Genomic DNA, 22,006 nt, shown 5'->3' with positions numbered 1-22,006 from the left:
GTATTATTATTTTATCAAATTTTAGGAAATGTAGACCGTAAGTCAAAAAAAAAAAGTATGACTCCGTCGGCCTCAATAAAGCTAAGAAGGCACCTCGTCGACTTCATTAAAGCTGAAAAGGCACTCTTCGGCCTAAGAGGGGTCATACTTTTGAAAATTTTGAATTAGGGCATATATTTTCCCAATTTGTTAACATAAGCTCTAGAACAGCTAATATTGCATTGGGAATAGCAGATACAGTAGGCGATTGAGTGAACAAATATTTATAGTAGATTGAAACAGTCATTGGAGAGAGAGGGTACAACAAAAGAGGTCTAATAGCGTCATCCACGGAATATAAAAGTTGCTCCGTTCGGATTTAAACAGGGAAAAGTATGAACGGGGTTTTGGCTTGTCTTTATGACTGCCAAAACCGGGATTGCAAACATGCAAGTAACATTGCAGTAGACTGTTTAAAAGGGTGTTGCAGGAAAACAGCGGTTGCCATGCAGCGTTCACTTGTTCTTGCAGGCTTCAAAGTAGCGACGAAGAAGGTAGTAAAGGCCAAAACAGCCCGAGGAAAAATACAGGAATATTCATAAGGTAAGAGCTCAACATGGTACCGGAAAGTTTATAGGAGGAAATTGCTACTACAGCAAAGCTTATTATACATGTAGCCTATTAGTTATTGGCAGAAGGCATGGACATGAATACATGTATGAGCTGATATGAGAGGCAGAAGATAAAAGTAAAGCAGTGAAAAGATTATTAGTTGCGTGAATAGACATACCACACATAGACGCTCATTCTGAAGCGCAGATTGCTTAGGGACCTATCATTGTTTTATGAAATGGTTGATGCAGCAGCAACAGTAGTGGCAATCCTGAAATTATGAAGTTTTCAATAAAAGGCATACATTAGTAATGCATATTTATATTCTATATGAATATAAATAGAAGGCCAACAAGACAAAATAATGAATGTGAGGCAGCAAAATTCAGAAGCTGAATTGCGTTGGGGTTGATAACAGCAAATTTGTTATGGTTCATGCATCTATTTCCAATCTGGATAAATAGTCAATAGCGCTTTATGTCTCACTGTATAGATATAGTGTACCTGTTAAGCCTAGCTGGCTGAGCAAGCGCCGCTTCCGCGCTGTTGGCAGGTGCAGCAGTACAAGCATCTGGATCAACATCAGCAAGTGCAGGGCCCTGTGACAGGGATATGTTGATCACTGGGAATCATCAAAGGAAAAATCAACAATAATAAAAGAGAAAGCTGGTGTGGCCACCTGATCATCGTTCTTCTCCTGCCAAACAAGGATATGTGCATGGGGCACCCCGTTTTCTGGAACTCCACGGTATGGACAACTGCAAAGCAGCAGGGTAAATGAAAAACAGGAAAAGTACGACATGTGGGTAGGAAAAAATGAATTGGAGGAAGAAAAGGTATTCGGCATAGTACCAGCAAGCACTGTCCCAAACACTTGCCCAGTCCTGATTGTGTGCAGGTAGTCAAGGAGCTTCATCTGATGGATTTGAATGGTAATATCAGCTCTATTGACTGCTTTTTGCCCATGTTCAAGGGTCTCAATTATCTTAGGCCACTCTGGATCACATGCGAAGGTTGTGAATATATCAGGCGAGCCATGGACTCGCGAAACAGCCACTGCATCGTGGAAATCTTCAGTCATACAGCGAAGCCCACCCGCAAAAGATGATGGCATCATGTTCTTCTTAACGACCTCGGGTCCGCCAACCTTGTCAAGCCCAGTAGCATCAACAACAGGTTGGAGCCTTTTAATGGGCATGTCGCCCTGAAGATTTTTAGAAAGGTTCTTAGCCGAAATGTGGGAAGATCACAAGGCAGCAGATCACCAGAGTCAGCAAAGCATGAGCAAAATTACAGGCAAAGATGGCAGGATAGCAAGCAATTTTTGCCTAACAGAGGCGCATGGGAAAAGTATTATAAGAAGAATCTCAGCAAGCAGAAAGAAAGATAGAACATAAATATATCACACTGGTCTTAGATAGCACAATAAATTCCATACTTATACATAACGAGAGATCAGTTTGAGAACGAGACAGTTCTTTATGTGAGGCTATAAACACAGAGCTTCACATTTTATTTAGGCAACCTAGTAGACCCAACATAATAACAGACTGGCCCTTTCTAGAAAGAAGCAAGGCCTGATGGTGAATAGTGATTCCCTTTAGTTATTTGAAATGGGTTAATCTCAAACCTTACGTACAGTAAGCCTTGTTTATCCTTAAAAAAATGGCTATCAGACTACTCCCAGCTATGTACATGAAAGAAAAATACACCTAATAAAGCATTTCGTAAACTGGGCTAAGGGTCGCATATCTCTAGCATTACTCAATCTGGAATACTGGACATGAGAAACCAAATTATATTATTCAGTTCTTATCAAGCCAGGAAGAAAATATGAGGTGAAATTCATATATACAAAGTTTAGTAAACCCACGCCGGAAAGAACAAGCACGTCGTCCTTCCTCCTTGTTCGATTCATCACTTCCCACTTAAAAATAAACAGACTGAGGCGAGTGGAGGTAGCCAAAACTGCCACCTCATGTAAATGACAGTAAAACATGGAAACCCAACACATCATGCCACTCAAGCATTTCTTTATTGTGCCAAGCAATTGTTTCACCTTCAGGATCAGGGTTAGATGCAAGAATCCAATTTTCTGCTATGGAGACGAGAAATGAGCAATGATTACAGAAAACAAGCAGCAGCAACTTCATAAAGGCTACGAACTCATCATGGAAACCTGCCCAGCGCAAGTTTAACAAATTTTATAGTATATACAGCTAGGTCTAGTTTAAAATAAGAATGAACACAAACACATATATAATCTGGCAATTAGTACAGGTGGAATGCAGATCCGGAGAAGAAAAGGTTTAACTAATTAGTGCATACTCAAATGTAGAAAAGGATAAAACATCTATAGAATTCAGGATTTAATTGAAGATCCAGCTGAATTTAGACATATATCATAAGTTCATAACATATGTAAGGTATAAAAGCTTGAAATTTATGTTCTGGACATTTTGGCATTTGCAGAATAAAGGTGAGGCGAACAGTCGATCTTGGCATATTGATACAAAAATTATAGCCTTAACAGAAATTACCTAGTCTAACCAATGCATAATGCGACGGCCTCCGTGGTTTCAAAATGAATGACTACAAGAACATGTAATGTTAGAAAAGAATTATAAACATTTGAATCGCATCACTGTGATACTATCTACAGGAAGAAACTAGCAAACCATCTAATTAAATGTGAGGAGATTGTCATTGGCTGTGTCCCCTCCATTGACGTGCTTCATAGAACTCGCTGTTGCAATGACTGCAATATGCTGAGCACTGAAACTCTCCTTGCAGAAGAACTGATCAAGGACTGGAGCCAACCTACAATCCAGCCGAACGAAGAACCTAGCAGCATGTTATAGACGGAATCAGTGGGCTACAAGGAAACAAAAATTAATGAAGAGAAGATGCATAAAAACAACAAGCAGATAACCCATAGAGCAAGCATGCATATGTCCATCATCCATATAATTAGGCACGAGCAACCATTGGGTGGCACATACATAAAAAATGAGCAGGTGGTAATTTCATTATGAAGCACGCAGATTAAATATTAGTGTAAGTAGACGGCCCTGCCTTCATCGCGAAGCAGCAAGCACTACCCACTGCACACATGCTTTCCAAAGCACTAACGCAAACAGTCACCATGCCTACAATCAGTAAGCAGCAATCATATTGTCTGGTGGTTTACAAAATCACTGGATAGACTAACACGGTCCACCGAAAGAACCGACCTAAATTGGCACTGCAGCGCACTAAAAACCGATGACAGCACACAAGCATGCATACAAACCAAAATGTACAAATATCTTCTCCAATAAGCAAGGAGGAAGCGAACCACCAGGTCGTTGAAGTCGGAGCACCCTTCGCCCCCTCGGCGCGTCCTGCTCGCCGCCGGGCCACACGGGAGTGGTCGCCGCCCTGCCGTCTTCGGATCCGGCCGTCACCGCCATATTCTTGCCCCAACCCGACCGGTGGGCAGGTGATTCGGGCGACTGGAGGGGAGGAGAGGAGGCGGACACGAGGTATGAAGGGTGGCGGCGGTGGCGAGTGCGGGGACGATGGGGGCGAATGGGAGGAAGAAGAGGCGAGGCAGACGCCCTCCCTCGTCTCATCCAACCACGGGCCAACCAGAGACCAACACGTCAGGGGCCAACACGTAAAAAGACAAAAACGCCCTCGGCGGGGCACTGTAATAACGGCGGTGGCACAAGATATTTCAGCCGGGAGCGAAACTGTTCATTGCAATAGTGTTTCCGGTGCGATCCGGCGGCTCAGATCAAACGGGGGCGAGATCCGACGGCCCACATCCGATCAAGCACGCAGATCCAACGGCCAGGGATCCAAACGGCTGACGAGTGGGGAGGATCACTGTCATTCTTATTTCTCGATGAGTAGCTATCAGCACATCTATTTCTAGAAACTTGTCGAAAACATCAGAACAGTGTTCGCCGGAAACGTCCACTTCTCCGGAGAGGAGAAAGTTGGCCACTTGGAGAAAATGAGGAGCAGAGCGAGAGATGCGTGCGCTTCTAGTCTAGTTTAGTAAGACAGCACCTGAATAGAGACACTGTAAACTTCTCGGTGCGTGCCCGTGATGGGAAGAACTTGTCATGACAGCCACCCGTTGAGAGAGACGCAACGCATGTCATGTATGATCTAGTGCGGAGTGAAGTCTATTTTAAACCTTAAGGTTGTAGAGGGTGATGCAAATGAACTACATCATTAGGATTGAGCAAATACCTTATATATATGTCTATTTTAAACCCTAAGGCTGTAGACATTCCCCACGGAAAAGTTGTTCCTTTGATTTGATTACATCTTCGACATGTTTTACTTGACAAAGCTGGATTTACGTGTGTTCGCCTTTTTGCCTTGTACATGAACTATATCATTAGGATTGAGCAAATACCTTATATATGTGTCGCTGATCCGTACTTTATGCACGAGGGCTTCTTGGCAGTCTGCCCAGAGCACCGTGAATACACGAGTAACTACATCGCCGATTTCATGGTCGATAATAAGGACAAGGAGACGATTCTCCTGCCTTATCATCCTATGCAAGTCATCCGCGGATATCTTTTCTTCGATTTCAATCATTCATTTGCACGCGTAGAGGCTAATTTGAGGTGTACTTATTTTGCGCAGCGACGGGTGTGTCGTCATCATCATCCTTTACCCTCGATTGTCCCACGCTCTTTACTTGGACTCGTCGAAAAACATGAAGAAAATGGATTACACCCACAACAAGTATGTTCTCGACAGTGCTATCTTAAGTTACGGCCAACGGGGTAGAGAGATCACGCTCAAGAAGACAAGGAACCACGCGCCCTGCTTCGGCCATAAGACCAACTTCTGCTGCATTCAGCAACCGACAGGTACTCTCACTGATGGATTCTATGTCCTCCACCACATGCTGGAGTACAGACGGGATTGCCAGAACCTTCGCATGTCACCTAGATCCGGCGATGCCGATATTCTGCAATGGGCAAAGAAACTAGGAAATGTCCCGGATCATCGACTCCGAGCTGAGTTCTATCACATTTAGCGTGAACTTGCCCAAATCATCATGAAGGAGGTCCTCGAAAAAACAGAGATGTTCTACGAAGAAGGGCAAATGTCGCGACGTCCGAACACGCGTAGCCGCTCAGCGTCTTGACCTGAAGCCTTTCACTTTGCTCGGGGACTTCCTCCCTGATTTGGATAGATGGCACGACATGTTGGAGTGATTGACGATGAAACTTTGTGATGCAACTTTGAATTTATGCACAACGAAACTTTGTGATGTAATTAAACCATCCTCCTCAACTAGCGTAGATCACTCTAGTTAGGGCAGTTTGGGGATGATGAACTTTGTTATTCATGTTTACGTTATGTTGCTTCTATTTTTGCTAACTCTGTCTCTTTCTGTTGCTCAACTATATATTATGTTGCATATTATCGACTTATGTGACGATGCAGGTATATAGATCATCGACGGCGAAGAAGTGCTACGCCGTGTACGTAGGAAAGGTTCCAGGAGTGTACGACGAGTGGCCTGAGTGTCAAGCCCGGGTGTACCGGTTTTCGAGCGACAGCCAGAGAGGGTTCGATAGCAAAGCCGAAGCGGAAAATAGTTAGTTGAGTTTCACGCTAACGCGAGAGAGGGATCGGAATCGGCGCCTCAAGAACTACTACATTATCGCGCTCTTGCTCATAGTGGTCGCTCTTCTCTTCTATATCTTCGTTTATATATAGATGATGAAACATGTGTATGTGATTACCATGCGGTTGCTTGTATTCGAGACATGTCAGTTAACTTGTGTCACTATATCGTGATTATGATGAGACGACATGATTTGTGTTGGACGATATGATGAGACTATTATGTGTATGATATGATGAGCATATTGCGTGTTTATAATATGATTAGAATACTGTATAAAATCTGTACAAAAACATCGCAAATACGTACCAGACAAATAATTATGTGAAAATACAGCAGTAGCGCTGTTTTGCAGGAAGCAGTAGCGCCGTACTAAAGCGCTACAACTATTTAGCAGCAGCGCTTGACAAGCCGACGCTACTGCTAAGCTACTTATCAGTAGCGTTGGTTGGGACAACGCTATTGCTAAGTAGGTATAGCAGTAGCGTGGGACAAACAACATACTGCTACAAGTTAGGTGTAGCGTCTTACTAGTAGCGTCGGAGCCCGCACTACTGCTAGGCATTTGACCCGCGCTACGGCTAGGCTTTTTCGTAGTAGTGAAACACTGACCGAATCCTACAAAATCGCAGAGACAAACCTCCACACACCCTTCAACGATGCTAGAAGCACCACCGAAACGGAGGATAGGCGGGAAGAACTTTATTTCAACTACAGAGGAGCCCCCCGTCTCGTCTCACTGAACAACACACAAATCCTAATAAAACTTGAAAAAACATTAAAAAATGAAGCCCTTCCATCGGCAAGGGATGAGATCCACTGCGTCTCCATGTCACTAAGACCATGAAAGATAAGGCAGACTGGCGGCAGCACTGGTCGGAGGCATGAGAACCCTAGCCACTGGTTGCCCTTGTGTAGGAGCGAAGGGTAAGAGCGAGTTAACCACGACGTATAGTTTTCTCTTGCTTTGACCGTGCTATGGAGCACGTGGATATTCTAGTACTTGAGTGAGTCTACTCTTAGTCTCCCACAAGGTCACAACATTACAATTTACAATTTCTCTTTCAACTAGCATACGCCCTACATATCACAAGCCAGATGAAACGTGGATACTATAGTAGTGCTTGAGTGATTCTACTCTTATTCGAAGGGCGAGTGATTCTACTCTTAGTCTCCCACGAGGTCACAACATTACAATTTACAATTTATCTTTCAGCTACCGTATGCTAGCTGTCGATATCCGTGGACTTGGAATATTCAAGTCTCATGCGGCTAAGAAATACTCCCACAAAAACATTTTATTTTCACGGACACCATAAAAATATTTTATATTATGGGATAGAGAGAGTAACAATTTCAAGTCACCGCTAAGAATAGTCCAATGTTATTTTTCCAGGAAGTACTTCAGACGTGTTCATCAATTATTAAGATACAAAGAAAACTAGAAGTAATAGAAGAGATGAGAAATTTTTGATCAGATGACTAACAATATCGATTGATAAATAATTATTTCAAGATTGACTGAACTATAGTCACTCTTCACAAACTATTATCCCCACAAGAAAAACTATACTTCACAAAAAAAAAAAACTATTATCCTTGCATCGCTTATGTTGCTTTCCCCATGAACTTCGATATTTTTTCTCTTTCAAACCAGTCTAAAAGGCCGCATGAAAGATGTGAAGTTTCACAGGACTATCTCTCCTAGCAATATTGAGGAGGTCTTTTACGGTGCAATTTACTAGTGCTGCCACCACAAAAAATAAGTACTTGTACTGAGTCGTGTCAGCACTCAGCCATCCGTTGCATGGATATTTTCTAGGCAATTTTTTTTGCGGGGATTTTCTCGGCAATTTATCGTTTCATCGGTTGATGCACGTGTCATACCATGTACGTGCAATTTGTTTTTGGGCTTTTATTACGGGTGGTTGCCGAAATAAGTTGCTCACTTTTTTTTTGCTTATTCTGGCAACTTAACCTAAAATTTTATTTTGAAAGCCTGCTAAATCTTGTTTTTTTAGAGAAATTGGCTTCTAACTCTTAATTAGTTAGATGAGTTGTACCGAAGCAGAAGCGAAAGGATTTTAAGATGGGGAATTTGAGGATTTGCCACACCTTTCCCTGCACTTTGAGGATTTGCCCTCCTTTATTTTGACACTGATGATTTGCCACAACTTTGCCAAAAACTTGAGGATTTACCCCCGACAAGATAGGCCCACCATGAGATGACGAAAATACCCCTGAACGCTCGGATCTCTCCCATTCTCTCTCACCTATTGGGCGTCGCGTCGACCTCCCCTTCGCCTCTCTTCTCCCCGGTTGCTGCTGCTTCGCCGCCGGCTATCCCCAACCGCTGCTGACCTCTGTCAGGCTGCCGCCTCCCCCTGCCATATCTGCTCCTCGCTCGCTATCTCGTGGCACAGAACCTTCCTGTACCGCCGTTCGGGCCGGTGCCGCGCGAGGCTGCAGTGGCCACGCGGACGGCCTCGGCGAGCAGCATGACCGACGTTGCGAGGAACGCTCTCATCGTCGAGGCGGGAGGCCAGCGAGCAGCATCATCAGGCGTACGCGTCGCACGGGGCAAGAAGCGGCTGCCGGCGACGCACGTATCCACTCTATTGACTCAATCCGGCAGGCAGGCCTCATCGCCGTCGAGCTCGCGGTCCGCTGTGGACAGCGGCGACCACTGGACGGCCTCCTTGAAAAGCATGTCGCGCTCGAGCCGGACAGATGGCGACGCCTCGAGGCGGGTGGCCACCGGATGTGTGCCTGGGCGTGAGTGCTCTATCTGCGCTGTGTGCTCTAGCACCTGGCCGTGCGCGATGTGTGCTAGGCGTGCATGTACCTGGGCGTGCTTGTGTGTGTTAGTTAGTGCTGTACGTACATTTTGTGCGTGCATGCTCTGGCACCTGGGCTTGAGTGCGTGATCTGTGCGTGTGTTGTGTGCGTGCGCGCTCTAGCACCTGGGCGCCTGGCTGTTGCTGTTGCTACTGTTGCATACACGGAGAAAACCGCCGTAGTACGAGCTCGCCCCCTGTCTGGCGCGCCCTCGCCGAGCTCACCATGGACAGACACCACCGTCCCCGGGCTCGGACCGCCGACGGCACCCTCCGCGCACCACATCCGGCACACGCACAGGAGCAGCAGCAGCTCGGCGACGCTACCGGAGCGTGGGGAGAGGAGGAGCACCAGCAGCACAACACAGGGCGGCAGGTGGATGAGGTAATCGAGCAGTCGGCTGCGGGACGAACAGAGGAGAAGACGTAAGCATCTAATTTGGATTGGTTTTGGCAAGAGTGGCATTTTGGTCATTCAAACTATAGTGTAATTTCAAATCGGTTAGAAAGGGCAAATCCTCAAGTTTCTGACAAAGTTGTGGTAAATCATCAACGTCAATAAAAAGGAGGGCAAATCCTCAAAATGCAGGGAAAGGTGTGGCAAATCCTCAAATTCCCCAAGATACCTGATGTATAGGTGCTCTTTTTTCCATCTGTCCGGCCAGTTTGCCTTGACTGCAAAACACTACGCTACTTTGGTCACAGGGTATCGATCAATCTAGACCACTGCATCTACTGTATGGATGGGATTTTTTTTTTTTTGCAGGTATGGATGGGATGTATTCGCTCGTCCTTATACGGTAAAATGCTCGTATTTATACCACCGGAAAACAATCACGTCCTCCTTGCACTGCACACTTGCCGATTTCCAAATATACAACCCAAATACTCTCGTCCAAAACCCAGAGTTCACGGTGATTTCTCCTCTCCTCTCGCCGGTGGCGCGGATGCCCCGCATGGCTCACTCCCCGCTGTTGCCGGCACTAGTGCTGGCGATCACCTCCGCGCTGGTTCCGTTCACAGTCGCTGACCCGCAGGCTATGCTGCTCAGCCAAGGGTGCAGCCTGTACAACGTCACGTCCACGGCCGCCTTCCTCTCCGCCCTTAACTCCACCTTTGCCGAACTCCGCGCTAACCTCTCCGCCGGCGGCGGCTTCGCCACCGTGTTTCAGCCGCGCACCGTCGCGCCGACGTACGCGTTGGCGCAGTGCCGCCCATACGTCACCGGGAGAGACTGCGTCGCATGCTTCGACGCCGCTGCGTCGCACGTCCACCCTGCCTGCGGCGCTGCCAGCGGCGGGCGCGCCATCCTCGACGGCTGCATCGTACGGTACGAGAGCTTGCCTTTCTTCAACGAATCCACGGGCCCTGGCAACAAGCAGATCTGCAACGGCTCCACCATGGCCGGCGGCACTGTGCAGGCGCTGGTCAGCGACCTCGCGATCGCAGTGCCTCGCTTCCCGCGGCTCGTTGCGATGGCCGCGGGCGCCGGCGTGTACGCCATGGCGCAGTGTGTGGAGACGGTCGGGGCGGGCGGCTGCGCGCAGTGCCTGGAGGTAGCTTCGAGCAACATTGACCTGTGCCCGCCCAATTCCGACGGCCGCGCAGTGGACGTGGGGTGTTACATGAGATACTCTGATAAGCCGTTCTTCCCAGCTAACGAGACCGCAGACCTCGCGCCCTACTTGCGCTCTGGTGAGTTCCTCGTCTTTCACGCGTGACTTATTAGCACAGTACTCCCTCCGTTCCTTCTCTGTTTGCGTATAACTTTTATCTGAAGTATTTCTATTTAGACCAAACTTATAAAAAAAAAATCAACATTTATACAATACCAAATGAATATCTTTAGATTCATTATGGAATATAGTTTCATAATATGTATATTTGATAATATTGTAGTTATTGATATTTTTTGATAAAAAAATGGTCAAAGTTCATAAAATTTGACTAGATACAAATCTTATATGTGAAGTAAAAAAGGAACGTGGGAGTATATACTATTTTTCCAAAATCACACAGTTATTGACCGTACGTAACTAGGATTCAGTGTAGCACACTCCTAAATTACTCATTCTTTTAAGAATCAGACCTATTAAAAATGTCGACGAACATACAAAGCATCTCAAACATAGTAAAAATGACCCCGATTCCGCTATCGGGAAAGTCTGGCAAGGGAAAATATCTGGCTGAGGAATTAGAGGAACTTTGGGATAAGTATTGAACGTTCGGTATGAGCACATGGCAACTCTGAACGCTTTCAACGGCAAATTTAGTGATGTGAGGATGACAACTTTAAGCATGACAATTTTCGTGCTTCAGTTTATTTTCTGCAAAAAAAAATTGTCGTGCTTGCCCCTAACTTGCTATCCTCTCTTCAACTAAACTTGTCATCAAAAAAGTTTGGGTTGCCATGTGTTCATATCAAAGTTCGGTACTTATCATTTGAGAATAAAAATTAGGGTCTGACTATATTTGATGTAGACGTGAGATATTACCTCACATCCATATGCAATTAGTTGCACACGTGGTTGTGTGGATGTAACTGCACATTCATCTTACACACGCAACTAGAGTTGCACACTTATCAGCCAAACACAATTGTACGCTGCCGCTGACATGAATTGTACAAACTTTTGTCTACGTGCCAATAAAATTGTACATCTATTTCCCACGCGGAACTTCGGATGCACCGCCACCAACCCAGTGCAACAAAGCGTCTGCCACCTATGTGCAACTACAATAGCACGCACAATTGCGCACTTGCACTTCCTTCACCCGCGCAACTACAAGTTGCACGCCACCAACCTACCGAAACTGCACGTCCATCCACCCGCAGGTATGTGCAGTTGCACACATGCCTGTCTGTACGCAATTGTATGTCCGTCTCCCCCACCCCCCCCCCCCCCCCCCCCACCACCCACCCACCCAACTACAATCGTTGGCCACACATAACTACATCCTCCGTCTCTCGCGCAAGCACAACTATAGTTCCACGGCCAAGCACAATTGTAAATCCGTCGCTTGGGCACAATTAGAATTGCATTTCCACCGCCTGCCCATAACTATAGTTTCTCATCCCTCGTTTGTCGCATGTGAAAAAATAACAGAGAAAGAAGATTAAAGAAAAGGAAAGGAAATGGAAAAGGAAAGAGAAAATAGAAAATATCCTATGTTGATGTTAGTTGATTCAGAAATAGTTCAGTTGAGATCACACCAATATTATGTATGAACTAAATGTTAACTAGCTTGTCTACAATATATTGGTTTTCTTTTGTTTTTCCGTTTGATTGATTTGCGAGCCTGATTGCTTTGATGTCAATATTTGGTATGCTAATGTGTAAGTCCGAAAATAGGCTACCAATGGTTGAGTACCAATTTTTCTTGCCAATATCTAAAAAGTTTTAAAAGGTTGATAACTTTTGGTTTTGTCAAATGTTGTGGTGCCAAATATTGGTATCAAACTAAAGAACTTCTAAACTTTTTTGGTATTTATTTGTTATGCGCCACTGCAATTACACGCCCACCAGGCCGCACACAACTATAGATGCACATCCGCCAAGCCGCTCGTAACTACAATTGCATGTTGCACACCTGTCTGCAATGATAACACCCCTCGTCAGTTGCGTGCAACCGTAGTTGCATGTCCTTAGGGTGCACTTAACAATAGTCACATTATAGCTGATCGTGTGCCATTGTGGTTGCACACCTCTAACTTACAGTTGCACACCCACTAGCTGCATGCAGCTGCAACTGTAGTTGCACCGGCCATCCGTAACTACTGTTGCATGCCCGCCAGGTGCGCTTAACTATAGTTGCATGCCAATTGACTGCGCGCAACTGCAGTTGCACATCCACACACCGATGTGCAACCATAGTTGGATGTCCACCAAAAATGTGCAACTGTATTTACATATTTTCTTAGAACTAGTATTTACTAATGAATGCAATTCCAAGTAAAATCATACATTGTTGTGGAGCAAATTGGCTTAAAAACCTGATGCCCTTCATGTAAACGTCTCTAAAATCCTAGCCCAAATCTTATGACGTTGAAGGAATCTACTAGTCGAGCGGTATGTGAGTTGAACGCCTTCAAGAAAGAATCACCACCCGCATGCCGATTCGGCTGGTCATCCAATCAACGTTAGCCAATGTGTTATCAACCACCCCCCCCCCCCTTCCAAGCAGCATCTTCGAACCAACACCTTAGTGTGGACATCGACGCTTCCTAATCCAGATAGAAGACTTGATCATGGGGTTTTCCCACAATTCTAATTTTCCCATGAAATTTCCACTACCATAGAGGTCGGGGAGCCTCCACGCGACATTATGCTCACTCTATGAAATCCTCTAATAATCCCGCTAAATGGTGCCAAATTTAGCAAGAATGTACATAAATCATCTCCCGATCAAAACAATTGTTTGATATAGTGGCTGCTATAGCTTCTAAGAGAAGCCATCACAAAACGGTTTCTCCTTCTTAAAACTTTTCTTTTGTTACATGGAGAGAATACAACTGCAATGTGAGCTACCATAGTCACTTCCCACCACTCTACCATTTCCGACTAGCCAGCCAGATAAGAAAGTATTGAAGGGAAGGCAGCATCGCAACGCTTACGATCACTGTCGCGCCGCTGTCTCATCAGTAGTTGCCATGCGCACCACAGGAGGGCCTCGCAACTACTGCCAATAGATGTGCCGGCTAGATGCCAGTCGTGGAAGGAACCCACTTGGACCAGCAGTTGACCATATCCGACGTCGTCGGTGTTTGCCAATAAGTGAGGGAGAGGAGCGTCATGCCTCACATATCCTCCTCACAAGATCGATCCAACACATGGTGCATCACAACATGTCTCATGAGCCTGCTGTGCTACACCAGTCACTGGATCTGATCTACAAATAGAGGTGCTTGCCTGTGCGCCTAGTCACCATGCCAACAGGATGACCACCGCCAGTCGCAACGTCCGACGTCCACCTACTATGTGAAGAAGATACGAAACACCACCAACAGTGTCAGCGTGGGTTCCGCCGCGATGAAGGCCTGCAACATAGTGCTTGGTGAAGTTTTGTTGTTTTGTGTTTTATTGCACCATGTTCGCCAATGTTTGGTGGTGGCATGACTAGAATAGCTTTTTCGGTGATTAATTATTCCTTAAATGATTTCACCCCAAGGTCTACATGGCATCTATGTAGCAAATTGTCAAAATCAAGGCAAAACAACCAAACGACTAGTCATAGTCAACCAGTCAGATTGGGAGAAGAATATTAGAAGACCAAGTCAAGAGTATCATGTGCACCAAGAGGATCCTGGACCTTCGAACGTGGAGCTCTCACCTTCAACGCCACCAACTTATCTAAAATGGTTTGAGTGTCTATTGCAAATGGAGATCAATGTTTCAATCCTTATTATGGACCAACCTTCACCACTTTGCTTCCCAACTCAACCATTCATGTTCTCCTAGAGAAGTCCCACATTAAAAGGAACTTGTACTGAATAGGCCTCCCCTGAAGGTGCACATGGTAACATGTTAAGGAGTAAACCTAGCCATCAATAGCAATTTACCAAGATCCATGAACCATCGACCAACTATATCGCATGGTGGAAGAGTATGCCCAAGAAAAGACAACAACATCACCAAAGATTATGCGGAATCGCAAAAACTTGATGTGCTTTGAAGTGGAAATACTGACGAACTACCCTAAGAAATCAGGGCCAGAGCCGCTCGTACCTATCTGACCTGTCCTACATACCTCATCAAAGGTAGTCTTGGTCACTTGTCAAGTATCCTTAGCCTATATAAATTCACCCATGGACATGTAACCATTAATTTTGACTTGAATGAATTCAAGGGGAGAGGCACCCCCTCCAAGGATCCTAGCAAGGCTTAAGGTTGGCTATAATGATTCGAGGGACTGAGTAAGGCTCATATTGACATGGGAAGGCAGAATTCGAGGTGCCCTTGTGTTAAGTAACCCAAGACACTTTGGAGGGAGCTTTGAGGTGGTCTTGCTTTGTACTTCATCCAATCATAGAGCACTTCACTCATTATCTCTCTTGACATAGCAGTTGGTCACAGTCCATGAGTCAGCTAAAATTATTTAAAAACTCGATGATTGAACATACGATGACCTTCACATAAGCCCCCTCCTAAGCCCTTGTTACCTCGACGATGAAAACAGATTTATTGGACAGTTCCCAAAGTTATTGCAGTATATGCTTTTGTTGTAGGGTATTTCAACCAAATGAAAATCATATATATTAAACATTTCATGTATCAATTGGATGGGTTAGGTGTAAAAGTTTTCATAGATGGGGTGTGTAGAAGCAACATAATTTGGACTTCACATAGAATTAGTTATGTAGTACTTGAGGGAATAATGTTAAAACTTAATTTTAGTACTTTGGATCATATTTTTGTACATTTGGAACACAGTGTTTGAGATGAGTTTGAATTTTAACATTCTCTATTGTGTCATGAACGTAAGCATGTTTATTTGCTCCGGGGAATGTGTTTGCTTGAACTGTGATGTCAATTGGATTATTATAATAAGTTCTACAAAAACCCAAGTCAACGAAATTTTTACGTTTCTAACTAATGTTCATCTTCAGTTCAGAGATCACAACTCATGATTCGTTACAGGAAAATCAAGAGTGAAGGGAGCCATTGTAGGAGGAATTCTGGGAGGTGTAGCCTTCCTGTTGCTTCTAGCGTTATTAGCTTTGTTATGGATTTGGCGGTCTAAGAAGCTACATAAACCTCAGAGAGGTAAATGTCACGAAGTACCCCCACTTTATAGAGGCTAAAGCTCTTCACTTCATGTCTATTTTTTATTGTGAGCTTATTAACGTGGTCCAAGTTGATGCCATTACCTAGCCAAAAATATATATTCATAATTAATTGAGCAAGTAATATTTTTGCCTCCGGTTCAAAAAAGTTGCTTCCATTTAGTCATCTTGAGGGTATGAAGTGATTATGAAAGTTCCATCTAGTGAGATGCCTCAATAGAACATCTTCTATGCCATGCCACTATTGTCCCATGTTGCCATGATGATGATGGCATAAAGTTCTATCATTGTACTACTCGACAGAGAGGCTCCTGCTTCATACATTGGATAGGACTCCCAAATGATTAAACAAGAGAGCGATATGTTGGCTTTTTTGACATATGTAACCACATTATCACATTGTGGATGTTAGCATTATTGCTAATGATCATCAGTCATTTATTGATGCCATCATGAATCGCACAATATCCATTGTTATTGGATCACTATCCTATTTCTCCATAGTATCCAGACTGTCATTAATTATTAAGTTAAATATGTAAACAATCTCTGTTGGTAAATCACATTCATAGAAGTCACTGAAAATAAAGTGAATTTAGGAAGTTGCCATCATATATTACATGCTTTCATTAGTCATGTCCGCCACACAATTTCCACCCTAAAGTAACATAATGTCAAGAGAAGCAAAATGGTTCCAGTGATCATGCGCTCCCACAAAACAACAAATTTGAAATTATGTTTTCAAATATAAAGGAAACATGTAAATGTTTGAAATTTTATGAAAAGTGACAATTTTGCCACACGGACAAAGTGAAATTCAAATATATATATATATATATATATATATATATATATATATATGTATATATATATATATATATATATATATAAAGGGAATTTATATTGTACATGTGTGTGTGCGCGCGTGTGTGTCTATATATGCCTTTGGGCACACCTTTAATTTATCCCATAATTTGTAGTTATATTGCGGACCTTGGATTCTTTTTATAGTTATGGTCTCCTTTTCTATTAATTTTTTAGGGATGCTCCTTTTGTATTCATTGTGTCTTGATTTTTCTGTTATTTATGTAGCACTATGCAAAGGATATCAAGTGTTGGTAGCTAGGGAAAGGTCGGAAATTGGCAATGGCTCCTAGGTGCATATGCAACCATTGTCTAAATACACATTTTGAAAAGTTGAAAAATTCCGAATAAAAATCCCGCGTGTATATCCAGACATTCTATGTGCGTGCACAAAGTTTTCGGTGAAAAACGAGGTATTTTGTGCCTTGTGTAAAAAAGATAATTTCTGATGCTTCACTACAACTATTCATTTTGCATTTCTTTATCTTTTTTACACAAGCCACAAAAAACGTTGTTTTTCATCGAAACATTGTGCATGCACATAGAATGTCCAGATATACCCGTGGAATTTTTGTTTCAAAATTTTCAACTTTTTAAAATGTGTATTTAGACAATGGGTGCATATGCACCTAGGAGCCAAAACACCGCGTCCTGTATTTTTCCATTTGTCCACGACAACTAGGTTACTCTCAAATTCCATGATTCACCTATTTACACAAGGACATAATACACTAATGCTATACTAATTGTATAGCATTTGTTTTGTATTTGCGAGTGTAATTAGTTCCATTTAAAAGAACTGCCCTATTTTTGCATATTAAATTGTTTTGAAGTTAGTTGGAAAAGAAAATAAATTAATTTCTATTTGATTTTGTGTTTGCTCAGCTGACTATATGTTCTTTTAGGTGATATACTTGGAGCAACGGAACTGCAAGGTCCAACAAATTTTTACTATCGCGATCTTAAGGCTGCAACCAATAATTTCAGTGAGAAAAATAAAATTGGAGAAGGAGGTTTTGGAGATGTCTTTAAGGTCTGGTGATCTTCAAATATTTAATCCACTACGAAGATTTGCTGACAAAAGGCAATTGTACATAATGGAAAATTAGAATAAGAACATCATGTTACCAAGTTGCTTTTTCATTGAAATTTATTAGATTATTACAAAAAGTGTTTTTTAATGTCCTTCTCTAACAGGGTTTGTTGAAAAATGGGAAAATTGTTGCAGTAAAAAGGTTGTCAGTAATGCAAACTAGCAGGGCCAAAGAAGATTTTGAAAGTGAGGTGAAGCTGATTAGCAATGTTCAACATCGAAATCTTGTCCGGCTTCTTGGTTGTTCTCGCAAGGGTTCCGAATGCATCCTTGTCTATGAATATATGGCCAATAGTAGTCTTGACAAGTTACTATTCGGTATGCTCTCTTGATCCTTTCTCTGTCATCTACTTGACTTATTTGTCCACTGGTTGGACACATGTGGGCCAGGTCCCACCCTAAGATTTCCTAAGCACTCTATATATCATGCCAAAAAAATGTTCGGAAAAACCCAACATGAACCAAATTAATATGAAAATAATTATTGGTCCACCTCTAGCGCAAAATTGTGGCTATGTCAAGTTGACCATGTGAGAAAACGTCTTATATGGATTGGGTATAATATTCCCCATTTGATTGCTCTAGAAGGTCTCATTAATCTAAACCGAATCTTACAGTCACACCTCTATTGCTAGACTGAAATTAGTCCCATGGTAGTTTTGTTCTTTACAAGGCAATTACATCTATAACCTTGCAAACTAAGTTGGTTAGCTTAGTATAGTGCTGACCTGCACATCTAAGTGATGGTCTGACATGTACATTTTCTCGCATAATAGGTGAGAGACGTGGAACACTTAACTGGAAGCAGCGATTTAACATCATGGTTGGCATGGCCCGTGGCCTTGCATATCTTCATCAAGAGTTCCATGTGTGTATCATACACCGTGACATAAAATCTAGCAATGTTCTTCTTGATGATGACTTCCAGCCTAAGATTGCTGATTTTGGTTTGGCAAGGCTCCTACCTGATGATCATAGTCATGTCAGCACTAGATTTGCAGGCACATTGTAAGTTTGCACATGCAAATAATACATTGGGCACATTGCTTATTTTCTAATTATATTTTACTATTGAATAGGGGGTACACTGCTCCCGAGTATGCAATCCAAGGCCAACTAACGGAGAAGGTTGACACATACAGCTTTGGTATAGTTATTTTGGAAATAATAAGTGGTCGGAAAATCAATGATACAAGGCTTGAGCCTGAAGCACAATACCTACTTGAATCGGTATCCATCTTTCTTCTGAAATCCTCTCTTGGTTCCATATATTGCCACATATGGCTTGCATATTTTACATAACCACTTCACACATCTTTGATTCGCTCTTATGCGTATATTTCTTTATACTTGCACTTGCTAATTTGGTGATATGAATGCCCTGGCTGGTTTTCACTATATGATTGGAGATTTAACAAGTAATTGACAAAATTCTTGCTAAGTAAGCATCAACCTGTGTTTATGTTGCCCCAGAATCAGTCTTCACCAAGATTAACTTCAACGGTTAGTTTTTTAGGAACATGCTTTTAATAGTATTTTTGTTAAATGACACTTTAGTAACTCATAGGCCTTGTTTGTTTTAGCTTTGATCTGATTCGAATCACCTGGGGGTTTCACTTCGGTAGCAAAGCGGATTCACAATTATATAAGACCCTGTTTGTTTCAGCTTTGATTGGATTCAAATCACCTGTAGATTCACTTCAGTAGTAAAGCTGATTCTACGAATCAGCTTCGCCACCGAAGTACACTTTGAGGTGCTTCAGCAAATTGCATTAAAAATGGCCTGAATCTAGATTCAGCTTTACTGGGAAAGCTGATTCGAAATGGCTGTTTGTTTCAGATTGCAGATCCAGCTTCACTAACAAAACTGACTTCACTGGCAAAGCTGATTCACAATAGTTGTTTGTTCTAGATCCCAGATTCAGCTTCACTAGCAAAGCTGAATCTGTTTCCTGAAGCTCAAACATACATGGCCATAATGTTGCATCAAGTGTTTGAAGCACAACAAACTTATATCCGGCTTCTGCATGACTATGATGCACGCATGCACCTACACCATAGTTATACGTGGGCAAAGATGCAAAGTCTATTCAGACAAGAGGTTGCCTAAGGAGAAGTTTGCATGAGACCACTCCGGAGACTATGCTGCCATCTATGCCGAGTAAAAAAAATCCTCGGTTAGACGCTCCAGTCACTTAGAAACCATCAAATATTGTAGTTGGTGCTCATTTCGTTGAAGAGTAGAGCACATAAAGAGCCACCGCGTATACTCGTAGATAACTCGCAAAGGAGAGGAGTTTTACCATTGAAACCATTTCATTTCTACATAGTCAAACTACCACTCCACCCTTATGCATCACTAAGCTTTCGATCTATGCCATGTAGTGCTGGGAACACTATGTTGTGGATACATGTTAGCTAGACAAAGCTTCGATGACTAATCATGTAGTGCACATAAACTTGCATTGGAAGAAGAGGTGTGTTTTATTGGCTTGCCTTCATGATTGCAACAACAGTGCTTACTACAAGGCGAGTTACCATGAGCGTGGTTCTCCTGTATAAGGATCCAACCCCCATGCATGGACCACAAAATTAGTTAATTTCAGTGGTACCTTCGACTTCTGAAACCTTTTGTTCTTTACGATTGGTGAGTCTGAGTGAATGAGTGTGTGGTATATAGAGTCAACCGAGAATCTACCATTCTAATGGAGATTTCAGCGGAAAATCCCATGGCCTTGCGACAATTGGACTAATGACAACCTCCCCAAGAGAGCATGCCATGTTGCGAGGCACGAACCAACTAGATCTCATTTGAATAACACATTAGGCAGATATATATTCAATACTTGTGCAAGAGTATTATTTTTTGGCTAGGTGGCGTTGTCCAACCACTTATTCTAGAAAAATGAAATTTCGTTCCGTCCCTAATTGTGAACGATCTGAAGTGAATGAAGTGTTCCGTCGCAGCCATCAGACAATCTAAAAATGAGAGTCCCCAGATTTTCAATAGGCCAGAGAAAGGGCTATCTAGCCAATATACTTACTGCGCATGAATCTTTCCCAAGCACCGTTCCTCGGTAAGAAGCTTAAATAGGCAGGCCTTTAATAGTTGATGAAGATGTGATCATTTTGTATTTACTGTACTGAGGTTTGTTTATGTACACACACTTTATGTTATTTTAAGACATACATCTGACTATGCCTGCTGTCGGTACAGGCATGGAAGCTATATGAAAATGAGAACGTGATTAAGTTGGTGGATGAATCGCTAGACCATGACGAATATATGCTAGAAGAGGTAAAAAGAATAATAGAGATAGCGCTTCTCTGCACTCAATCAGCCGCTGCTTCAAGGCCAACGATGTCAGAGGTAGTTATGTTGTTGTTATCAAGAAATTCTCCAGAGATACAACCAGCAAGGCCCACCTTTATTGATTCAACAAGTAGAGTGCAAGGTGAAACATCTGTGTCCAGTTCATCCTCTGCATCCAAGGCCACTGTCTCGATGTCACAGTTATCAGCCAGGTAAAAGGCTTTGTATTGTATATGACTGCACTTTTCTTGTGTGATAGTGAATAATTTGTAACTATAATTATGTATCAATATTTTATATATCAACGAGTGGATGCTTACGTACCAGTATATATGCGAGCAGTGTAAATTTTTTGAAATTCCTTTTTTATTCATGCAACGATATGACTCCCATGTGATGTGCTTCTAGCATGTTACACGCCCATATGAGACCGTTCTTTGTGTCACATGTTGTATATGCTTTCATATGCACTTTAGCAATCAAGAATTTACCTTTATGTTAAGGTATTCTAGCTCATATTTTTGTGAATTTGAATTCCGAGTTTTGAGTTGCAATTTCTATAGCGAAACAACCATATAATCCCTAGTAGTGCTAACACTGTGCATAGATGAACATAACACATACTAGACAGACATAGAAATAAAGAAGATGCTTACCGTGAAGGAGAGAATACCGAGTATCTGAATTCCAAGTGGATGTGGATGTGTTAGTGTAGGGAGGCGATGTCAAGGAAGCAAAAAGGGATTAGGGTATTTTTTTTTCCCAATATAGTTAGAAATTAGAGTTGTGCTACATCCAAAAGAATGAACAAATGTACTCGTATTGATTTATTGGGAAGCTACGGCAACTCAGGACACTAGGACCCGTATGACAATCCTAT

The 22,006-nt window shown here is 42.9% G+C and overlaps 1 protein-coding gene across 1 annotated transcript; it reads left to right on the top strand.

Moving 5' to 3' along the window:
• Positions 1-9,695: 9,695 nt before the first annotated feature.
• Positions 9,696-21,342, top strand: LOC109738845 (cysteine-rich receptor-like protein kinase 42). Its single transcript, XM_020297948.3, has 7 exons — positions 9,696-10,767; positions 15,711-15,836; positions 17,626-17,753; positions 17,918-18,131; positions 18,590-18,821; positions 18,893-19,043; positions 21,031-21,342. Exons 1-7 carry the CDS (start codon positions 9,816-9,818, stop codon positions 21,340-21,342), a joined length of 2,115 nt encoding a protein of 704 aa, XP_020153537.2. The 5' UTR covers positions 9,696-9,815.
• The last annotated feature ends 664 nt before the right edge of the window (positions 21,343-22,006 follow it).

This window comes from Aegilops tauschii, chromosome 3, assembly GCF_002575655.3.
Source record: "Aegilops tauschii subsp. strangulata cultivar AL8/78 chromosome 3, Aet v6.0, whole genome shotgun sequence".
Taxonomy (NCBI): Eukaryota; Viridiplantae; Streptophyta; class Magnoliopsida; order Poales; family Poaceae; genus Aegilops; species Aegilops tauschii.
Note: the sequence above shows the minus strand (reverse complement) of the source record. Positions and strands in the feature narration are given on the sequence as shown.